Source organism: Copadichromis virginalis, linkage group LG1 (genome assembly GCF_057382275.1).
Source record: "Copadichromis virginalis isolate Kocher_CV1m ecotype Utaka linkage group LG1, C_Virginalis_male_GT1.1, whole genome shotgun sequence".
In the NCBI taxonomy this organism is placed as follows: domain Eukaryota; kingdom Metazoa; phylum Chordata; class Actinopteri; order Cichliformes; family Cichlidae; genus Copadichromis; species Copadichromis virginalis.
The window spans coordinates 31,127,492-31,138,150 of NC_140618.1; the positions used below are offsets into that span (position 1 = coordinate 31,127,492).

Consider the following 10,659-nt stretch of genomic DNA (forward strand, 5'->3'; position numbering starts at 1 on the left):
TGTAAATGAGGAAATATCTGTCAGAAAAATGGTGCTCCATCCCTGCAGGGGCCTTCCAGAGATTCAGCACCAAGTTGTATCTGTACTTTCTGTAAATGACCGACGACAAGTGGCACCATTTTTTCTTTATACTCATCCTTGTATCGATCTGATGATTTGTTCAGTGTATTCTGTAACAAGCATTTATCCAGAGAGACTGTTTCATGTTACAGGTCTTATCAGTTTGTATTTTTGCAGTCTGTTCTCACCTGGAAAGTGAAATAAGACCCCATTCAAGCGTCTTCCTCTTGAAGTAGGACAGGTACTACATACTTTGTTTCCTGCATTCTTTCATTCTTTATTAGCTGATTTTGGTAATGGTAATATGGTTTATGGATGTATTCTTATCAAACCAATCCAGATGTATGGCTGGGGGCCCATTTCTTTTTAGTAAGGTTGGTAATTCAGTAATACAACCTGAGAGACACATCTGGCCCTTTAATTGAAAACGGCTACAACAGTGTCTACAGCGATCTGTACAATAAGATGGAGGCTGGTGCTGGAGATCTTGTCAAAATCCAACAGTACAGAAAAGTACTGCTGTATTTTGCAAAAGCATCTGACTAGTGACGCTTCATTCTTCAGCATTACGGTCACCCTGAAAATTTATTTTTTTAAAAAGGGACAACACATATTAATGAACATATCAATGTGAATATGCCAGATGTATCCAGAAGACTACTTTTTATTTGCAACGGTCCTACAAAAACAATGAGTAACACCTCGTCAATGTACAACAATACAGTTTAGACAAAAAAAATGCATAAAATTACAACATGAAAATCCACACTGCAAAAAGCATTCCTGGATAGAAAACCATTTAAACAGTGTGGGGTCATCTTGACAGAGAACAGAACAAAAGCTTTGAATGGCCCTCAAGAAGCCTGGAGAACTATTCTTGAAGATTATTTTAAGAAATGAAAGCTTTTCAGGCTGTGCTGGAGAATAAAAGGTGATTATATAAAACGCTGACTATCAAGCTTGTTAGTACTGGACTGTAGGTACTGTTTTTAAACTGGAGCCACAATGTTCAGCAAACAATTTTAAAAATCTGTCTTTCAGTAGCAGATCAGGTAATTCTTATTTTCCCGGTGAACTCGTGATTTTGCTCAGTCGTTTAAATAAGCTATTATTTCCACAGCACCTAAAGGCAACTTCAAACCCTCGAGGACATTGAGGAAAGTTTTAAAAAGGAGCTCACTTTGTGCGTTTACCTCCGCAGACTGGCTCTCATTTCGACACACACATAATCGGCGTGGACAGACTGTCACGAGAACCGCTCATTTGAAACCAATTCACATTACTGCTAAAAATAAAGGAGGGCTAATTGACTCCGGCCAACCTTCGGTGACGCGGCCCACACAAGCGACGCATGCGCAGTGCCGCCGGCGTCGCACAGCACCATCAGTAGGAGCAGGACCAGCGAGAGCCGCCGGGGAGAAGGGTGCCGTCGTTGTTTATTTTACGCAATATAAACTTTTCTCGCAATGTCGGGTTTCGACAGTAACCCTTTCGCTGACCCAATGGACGTAAATCCCTTCCAGGTGAGTGTTGGTTGGTTTCTGTCCGCGAATCGAGTTTCAGAAGCTTTTCGTTTTCTGGTGTAAAGTGAATACAAAGATATGCTCTAACAAAAACCTGTTTGGTTGGTTGCTGGGTTTGGCCTCAGCGTTTCCTGGCTAAGAATCGCCACTGTTAAGTGTGACACGTTTCAATGCGCTTATAAACATTTTTACGTTAAAACTGTGAATATTCGCTGGAAGTGTGCTCTGAGCTCACCTGCGCAGGTGAGCAGACCCGAGAACAGGTGCCTGCCATTAACCGGGAGTTCTCTTTTACAAGCTATTCATAGATGACACCATTAACTAGAAACCCCAGTAGCAAGCCAGTGACGCTGCTTTTAACTTTATAGATAGTTTTGTTTCTTTGTATATTTTTTTGTTGTTGTTTGTTTATGTTTTACAGACCAGTGGTTTTTTTTTCTTTGTTTTTTTTAGGTCTTATAGACCTAGGAAGTAATGCTTATGAATCCACACGTCTTTGACATTTTAACTTAAGAAATGGATGCTTAATCTTTATTCACACACACACACAAACTGTAATTTAACTGAAACAAATGTGGTCCAGGGCAAAGAGTGTTATTAACAGATAATCTGGTGAGAGAAAATTCAGTGTTCAGGTGCTGCTCCTCCACTGGATGGGACACTCCTATAATTCCACAGTTGGCACCACATAAACGCTGAACAGTCATGGATTCTCAGTGTCACACCTTACAGTGTGTTTGATCTTTTTTTTTTCTCTTCTTCCCAGGATGCTTCAGTCACACAAGCCACCAGCAGAGTCAATGACAACGTCGGGGATTACAACCCATTCTCTTCACCGGAAATGGTCAGCCTTTGTGTCTTTAATGGAACTGCTCATATCATAGTGTGATATGATATTCAGCAGGAACCAAATCCTTTGGTTTTATGAAAATATATTTGAAAAGAGATATTGCTTCAACCTTTTTTACAGGGACAGCACTCTGGGACGACAATCCCTATCTCTGCTGCACCCTCTCAACCAGCTGTACTACAGACATCTGTGGAGCAGAACCCAAAAGTGAGTGAGAGTAATGCATTTCAGCGTGTTTAAATAATGAGATCAGACAACATTAACTGATTTAAGTTACGTTTTCAAGAAATGCAAGTCAGGACACTACCATGCAAAGAAGAATGAGTTTTGGTTTTTTTTCTTTACTTGGTCGATTGTAGCTTGAGTGGTAGAGTGGGTCGCCTGCTAATCGGAAGGTCAATGGGCCAATCCCTGACTCCACATTTGCATTCCTGTGAAAAGATACTGATCCTTGAGTGCCCCCCGATGCATCCACTGGATCGTGTGTGTGTGTGTGTGTGTGTGTGTGTGTGTGTGTGTGTGTGTGTGTGTGTGTGTGTGTGTGTGTGTGTGTGTGTGTGTGTGTGTGTGTGTGTGTAAGCACTTAATCATGAATAATGTATAAATGTGTGTGACTGGATGAATGAGAGGTATAGTAGAAAGAACTTTGAGTAGTCAACTGAGTAGAAAGTCTGTATCCAAGTCCTGGTCCAGTTCATACATAAACAATGCTAAGAAATGCTTCTCTACAACCCACACACTTGCACTCTGATTGGTGCATCACAGGTAATTCATTTAAGGTTCAATGTCTTGCTCAAGGACACTTTGGCACACAGATTTGATTGGTGGAGGATCTAGCCAACGACCTGCTGGTAGACAACCTGGTGCACATCCTGAGCCGCCCCAAAAGTCATCACATTTTACTGCAGGGACCATCTAGCTTATCACTGCAAGAAAGCAGCACTTTGTATGGTTATTTTAGTGCAATACATGTATGAGGAAATTGTGTTCAACAATGCTGAAGACAGTATTAAGATGCAGGTCTGCTATCACGCATCAGGCTAAAGCAGCTGCTGCCCAGGCTAACCTGATCAAACAGCAGGAGGAGCTGGAGAGGAAAGCAGCAGAGCTGGAGCGGAAGGAACAGGAGCTAGAGAACAGGAGGCAGGCAGGCAGCGCATCGAACCCCGGAGGTAAGTGGCTGCAGGTATTTGATGTAGTTGTGTTGAGTATGTGTTAAGTCTTAAATGATAATAAGGTTTTTAAATCTTTTCCTGTCAGCTAAAGAGAACAACTGGCCACCTCTTCCAAGGTTCTTCCCTATAAAGCCCTGCTTTTATCAGAATTTTGAGGAGGAAATCCCCGAGGACTACCGCAGGATGTGCAAGAGAATGTACTACCTCTGGATGTGTATGTACCCCTGATTGTAGCATTTTATATGCCAATCACTGACCTAAAAGGATGGTATAGTACATCAGATCTCAGCTTTTAATATGCTAAATTTAAATATGTATCAAGACTTTCCACTCATACTTTTGCTGAAGTTCTTACTTTTTTCTTTACAAATGAATCATGATGAATCAACTTGATCCATTACAAGATACTAGATTGTTTAAAGTCACAATTGCTGCACTAAAACGTCGAGAAATAATTTATTTACCTCACATTTGGGAAATTAATTTGTTACGAAGGAGATGATAATAACAATAATAAAGACACCATTCATGCCTATTAGTTTAAAAGTGCACAGAGTTTGGTTCACCGGCGCTTTTTATAAGCAGTGTTGTATTATAAGTGTATGTCTGCGTCACTGGTTTTCTTTTGCACCTCTCCAGTCCACAGTGCCACTCTCTTCCTCAACGTGCTGGCCTGCCTGGCTTGCTTCACCATTGACAGTAACTATGGCGTTGACTTTGGTCTGGCTATTCTTTGGTTCATTCTGTTCACCCCTGTGGCCTTCGTCTGTTGGTACAGGCCGGTCTACAAGGCCTTTAGGTATGCTGTGTCACTGGTATTGTTTACACTTATGAACTTTAATACAAGTCTTCAAACTGTAAATGACCTCCAGACTCATTTTTATGACTTCATGCGATTGTGAAACTTATTATCTCTATTGTGCAATATGTCAGCAAACCAGTGAGCACCTTCGCATTAATAATGTGTCCCCTTTTTTCCCCTCCATAGGTCTGACAGCTCTTTCAGCTTCTTTTTCTTCTTTTTCGTCTTCTTCTTCCAAGTGGCAGTTTACATTATCCAAACTGTGGGGATTCCCCATTGGGGCAACAGGTCAGTGCGATTTATTTTCTTTTTCTTTTTTCCTACACTACCTGAACGTGTGGTGGAAGTGCACCAAGATTCTGTTTTTCATTGCATGCTGCTTTGGGATACATTCAGTGTGCATGGACCACCACATTTCTTCATTCACACGTGTTTGTGTGTGAATTCTTCTCCTGTCTCTCCTCTATTGCATTTCTTTGACAGATTCCTGCTGCCCTAATAAATCTGGGTTGCTGCTTTGTAAGTGTGTGTAACTTTTATTTTGGGAGTTCTTTTCTATCATGTATAAAGCTCCTCAGGTTTCCATGTGTCATTTTTACAAACTTCATGCCTTACATTTGGTATCTGGTTGTTTGTGTATTTCTCTTTAATCCACAAAAAAAGAATTTCAGTGTACTATAATAATTACAGAGAAAATGTGAAATTACACCTTTTTTCCTCTTGCATGTTTCTGGTTTTGACAGTGGATGGATAACATCAATCACCATCATCAAGACGAACCTGGCTGTGGCTGTGGTTATGATGGTAGTGGCTGGATTTTTCACTGTAAACTCTGTGCTGGCTGTCATCCTGCTGAAAATGGTACGCAAAAGTAAAACTTCTGTTTACATATCGTATTTTTATAGGTAATCTGATTACTATTTTATTATGAACCTGTCAGGTTCAATATAATGTATCTTGATGAACTGAATAACCCTAAGCCAAGTATTTTAAACATGTTTTAAAATGGTAAATGGCCTGTATTTATATAGCGCTTTACTAGTCCCTAAGGACCCCAAAGCGCTTTACATATCCAGCTTTACATACCCATTCACACACACATTCACACACTGGTGATGGCAAGCCTACATTGTAGCCACAGCCACCCTGGGGCGCACTGACAGTTGTCGATGACTTATACTGCGTACATATATAAATGTTATTTTTTCTCATTTATATCTGGAAGCTACATCAAAGACAAACTAAACATCAGGTGGTGACAAAAACTTTGAACAGCTTCAGAGGAAATTTTCAAACCAAGTGTGTGTGCTGAATGCACTTACTGTACAGACTTACCTCCATGTAGAAATTCCAGGAGTGTCTTTTGGTTTTTAAAGACAATAATTAATTAGAAAGTGGACACAATATTTCATCTTAATGCAAAAAGGGGGGGGGGGGAACAAAAACAACCGTTAAAAAAAAGTCTGTTCCTAGTCTCCACTAGATATCCATTGTATTTTCAGATATCCTCCTCACTAACAGATCAACAGAGGTGTGGACTCGAGTCACATGACTTGGACTCGAGTCATTAATTTTATGACTTTAGACTTGACTTGAAAAAATGTTCTAAGACTTGTGACTTGACTTGGACTTTTACACCAATGACTTGGGACTTGAATTGGACTTGAACCGGTTTACTTGAAAAGACTTGATATTTTACCCCAAATATAAAATTTAACACGCATATTATATAGAGATTGAAAATGTGACGTCATTCACGGGTAGAACCGCAAAGGATTCTGGGAACTCGTGGCAAGTGGTACTAGCGCACGCAGGCTTTCAATTGAAATCAGTTATACAGCGATAAAAAGAAACACAAAAATGTCAAGAAGCTGTTGTATTATTAACTGCAATAGCCGGTCGCATGACAGCCACGGGAAGCCGACGGGTAAAGAAATCGGTTGTTATCGGATTACGACGTTTAAGAGAAATTGTTCGAGCCATGTTTCCGAAGTAACAAACAGGCGACGGATGGCCTGGATTGCAGCCATTCAAAGATCAAATATAACGTCCCAGAACACTCCAGCTCACAGGTTAGTCTGCTCCAAGCATTTACACGAAGGTCAGTCTGCTGTTGTAGTTAATGCGTCATTTTTCTTAACATAATTGGTGATATAGGTTACAAGCAAGTCTGTCGCTGAACAGAAATTGTCGCGCTATGCTCCTTTATTTATTGTGCATAAATAGTGAATTGTCCTGACACAATATTGCGTTTCGCTTCTGTTATTATGGTACATTGACAAAAACATATACCGTAATTGTCGGGCTATAAGCCGCTACTTTTTGCACAAGCTTTGAACCCTGCGGCTTTTAGTCAGGTGCGGCTTTTCTATGGATTGTCCGTGATTTTTGTCATATCGTAAGACGATTTGTTTTGTGTGTTCCGCTGTTGTACGGCACTACGTTGCCTGGCGGAAGGATCGGGGTTCAAGAGTGGTATGTTAGTCACATGTCCGTCCGCCAGGCAACGTAGTGCCGTACGAAGTAGCGCGAAAAACAAACTTCAAAGTAGCGGTACGCGTTCAGCGGGAGGCGTGGATGATGAGCGGCGATAAACTTGCGAAAAGCAAGTTATGCTCAACTCCACCGGTGGATTCTGACAGCGTGGAAAAGTGTGAAAGCATCCACGATCACCAATGGATTTTGAAGGGCTGGACTGCTGCATGATGGAGAGGAGGACACCGCCACGGCCCTTCAGAGGGTGTTCGACTCTGACACTGACAACGAGGATTTCTTTGGTTTTGAAAGTGACAACGAAGGAAAGAAGCTGAGAGTGGATGACGAAGCCATCCTGAGCCTATTTGTATCCGACACTGGAGGAGAGGACTTTGGTGGTTTTAGTGCGCAGGAAGAAGAGAAAGATGGTGGTGAATGACTGACTTTTCTTCTTGTTAAAGCTGTGTCACTGCACCTGAGCCTAAAAGGTAGTCCGAATCTATTTTTCTGGTGTGCTGTAGGCTACTGTTATGTACTACATGTGCAAATATGTACCCATAACTTGTTTTTCAAAATATTAATAAAAGTGATGTGTCTCCAAACAGCCATCTCTTTCCTGACAATTCCCTTTGTGCATATTCTCTTACATATGATAAGTCAACATTGAAACACCTGCGGCTTTTAGTCAGGTGCGGCTAATGTATGTACAAAACAGGATTTTCCCCTGATTTTTAGCTTGTGCGGCTAATATTCAGGTGCGCTTTGTAGTCCGGGAAATACGGTACTTTTATTCACAGAATAAAACAGTTGTTTTGTATCACTAATTGCCCAGTACGATTACAGCATACAATATTATTGTCACTGCTACATTTCTGTAACGCGTACCAGAAATTATTTCTACTACTAATTAATTACCGTTGAGCTCAAAGGTCCTATTAATAAACGGTTAACGAATGTGTATTTATGACGACTATTTGTGAGACTGGTAAACTTATGATACATACGATGGTCTTTCGTTCTACACGGTGCATTTCAAGGTCCTGCACCCATCCGGCGGTAAACTGTACCTGGGCTTGTTGCAGTGACCTGAAGTTACTAAACTTCATGAGTGTATGCACTCACTCCAAGAACCGTATGCTTATAAATATGCATATAAATATGCTACGATGAGATAGCTGACTTCATCTAACTAGCAAATGTTGTCCAGGCTACGTTGGTGATGCAGTTTTTTTTTAATGTGTATGATATTTTTGTCATGCGATTTTAAAGCCGGTCCTACAACCGCATCCAAGAATAACATGCAGCTTATCTCAGAACTGTCGGTGAAAATTATTCTTGGAGCTAGGTTTAATTGAGCTGCATTCTAAAGAGGTGCAATTTCACAATTTGTGTATATTTTCTAAGTTCACTATTTTGTCATGTGTTGAGAAAAACACAGATTTAAAAATTACATGGTCTAATATTTACATTTAGCATAACTGCAACATGCTTTTTTTCGGTTTTTTTAATGACTCGAAAGGACTTGAAATTCAAAATTTCAGACTTGTGACTTGACTCGGACTTTTACACCAGTGACTTGAGACTCGACTCTGACTTGCCTGACATTACTTGAGACTTGACTTGAGACTTGAGGATAAAGACTTGAGACTTACTTGAGACTTGCAAAACAATGACTTGGTCCCACCTCTGCAGATCAATGAAACTGAACTCATGAGCTCCTTTGTAGACATAAGAACCATGGACCGAACCTTACAGGAACCAGCAGGTTAAACACTGTTTCATCATTTGATCTCCTGTCATTGTTTAAAATATTCTGTCTTTTCCTATCATCCTAGGTCCACTCTAAATACAGAAACACAGGTGCCAGCTTCACCAAGGCCCAGCAGGAGTTTTCACAAGGTGTCCTGAGCAACCGAACTGTCCAAAATGCTGCTACCTCCGCTGCTACCTCCGCTGCCCAGGGAGCCTTTGGCAGGAGCCAAAATTAGTGTGATTTCTACAAGTTTTGTGTCTCTGGCTATTCTCTTTTCTGACCAGCATACCGGGCTACCCACGTCCCAACATTATGCAGTTGGTGTAAAGGAATTTTTAGGGAAAAGGGCAAAAAGCAAGTAACTTATGAGTAATATACCAAGTGGGGTGTCTCCATTCTCCATGTCCACTAAAAAACTAAATAATAATAAAGATTGTGTAATTTAGGAAGATGTGTAGCTAAAGACATAAAGTCATCTTCCAAGAATAGGAACCTACCCTCAGTTAAACTTTATTTGTATAGCACCTTTGATGAAGGACAGTGCAATTCAAAGAGCTTCATAGATGATTGACGAACTAATAATGAGATGGTACATTAATTTAAAAAAAAAAAGGTAAAAAGATTATAAAATGCAAAAATAAAATGGATGGAACTTGTAAAGACCTGCACAGATCTCATCAGCATATGTCATATTCATTTATGCTTTAGAGAAATGTCCAGTAGGAAATCTGAAGCTGGGGTTTAGATAGAGAGCAAGGTGAGGCCGCCACACAAATAAAATTGTAACATTTCATCACTGCATCGCTATTGAAAGCATTTAACAGAGTAGACTAAAGAGATACATGTGAGATAATCTGCAATACAAGAAACACTGATTTAAATCCAGTATTTCTTAAAGATCCTGGTAAAAAGTATCAGGATTTTTTCCTGCTAATGTAGGAATGACATACTGAGGCTTGAAATATAAACTCTTTGTCCAAGGTTGGATTCTCACTTGACACGAGAATGTTGTTTTTTTTGTTTTGTTTTTTTTTCCCCCATCTGTGAACAATGGATCTACAAAATGTTTTTCACATTACAGCAGCATACAGAACCTTGCAGGATAACTGTCCTGACTATAAGTGCATTAATACCGATAATACACTTTATGCACAGTGTCCTGTAAAAGTATAAATGATAATAAATGCATACTGTTACATTACTGTGCAGTTTGAACGTTGATCTCCAAATTTGATGTTTTGATGTGTATATGACAATAGGATGAGCTGCTGATTAATGAAGGTGATGGGATAAAGAGGTCATTTGTACTGTTTTATCTGCTTACTGATATTTCTTTTTAATGAAGTGAGGCTTAAAGCTGTTCTTGAAGCAAATGAAGATGTTACCTTTTAATTCATGTTAAGAAAACTTGGCATAATACAGAGACTTGCTGTGATTAAAATGAAAGGGGGGGGGGGTTACTGGTTTATTAATGTAAAGTTACTGGAAGTATAGAATTTGAATGTATTTACATGAAAAGTGCATTAATGAGTAGAAAGAACAATATTTTTGACTTTGTGCCCATGGTAGTTTTACTGTTTTTCCTGTCTGCACCTTGTAATTAGGTTTGAGTGTTTCCTCTCTCTCTCTCTCTCTCTCTCTGTGTGTGTGTGTGTGTGTGTGTGTGTGTGTGTGTGTGTGTGTGTAAAAAGTATATAAACACTGTATACTCCCAATCTGATGTTTGTACCTCAGTGCCTTTAAACAGAAGTAACATACAAATCTTTGTGTGACCATTCACGTTCAAGACTTTTAATGCCCTGTTTTATCTGTAGCCTGTGGAACAACTGGTGAAGTTTTCTTGTGATCAAAATGTGTTAAGATTATGTAAATATTGGTGACTTATTTAAACATATTTACTGCTGGGGTATGCATTGGAAATTGATTCTCAATCTTAACATTCAATAAACTGTACTGTCTATAAAATTCTGAATTGAAGTCTTGGAAGTGGTCTTCTTAGAAGTGTATTATTATCTATCAAA

At 39.8% G+C, this 10,659-nt stretch overlaps 1 protein-coding gene across 1 annotated transcript; it reads left to right on the top strand.

Moving 5' to 3' along the window:
- Positions 1-642: 642 nt before the first annotated feature.
- On the top strand, positions 643-10,610 carry scamp2l (secretory carrier membrane protein 2, like). Its single transcript, XM_085459232.1, has 9 exons — positions 643-1,583; positions 2,350-2,427; positions 2,554-2,640; positions 3,473-3,605; positions 3,694-3,822; positions 4,248-4,407; positions 4,597-4,698; positions 5,154-5,271; positions 8,721-10,610. Exons 1-9 carry the CDS (start codon positions 1,527-1,529, stop codon positions 8,871-8,873), a joined length of 1,017 nt encoding a protein of 338 aa, XP_085315358.1. The 5' UTR covers positions 643-1,526; the 3' UTR covers positions 8,874-10,610.
- The last annotated feature ends 49 nt before the right edge of the window (positions 10,611-10,659 follow it).

What these genes read in the sequence shown, in the direction of transcription:
- scamp2l (XM_085459232.1), top strand. Translation starts at nt 1,527, where the DNA reads ATGTCGGGTTTCGACAGTAACCCTTTCGCTGACCCAATGGACGTAAAT. An exon ending in CATTCTCTTCACCGGAAATG is followed by an intron (nt 2,428 to 2,553) that starts GTCAGCCTTTGT and finishes CCTTTTTTACAG; the next exon opens with GGACAGCACTCTGGGACGAC. An exon ending in CTGTGGAGCAGAACCCAAAA is followed by an intron (nt 2,641 to 3,472) that starts GTGAGTGAGAGT and finishes ATCACGCATCAG; the next exon opens with GCTAAAGCAGCTGCTGCCCA.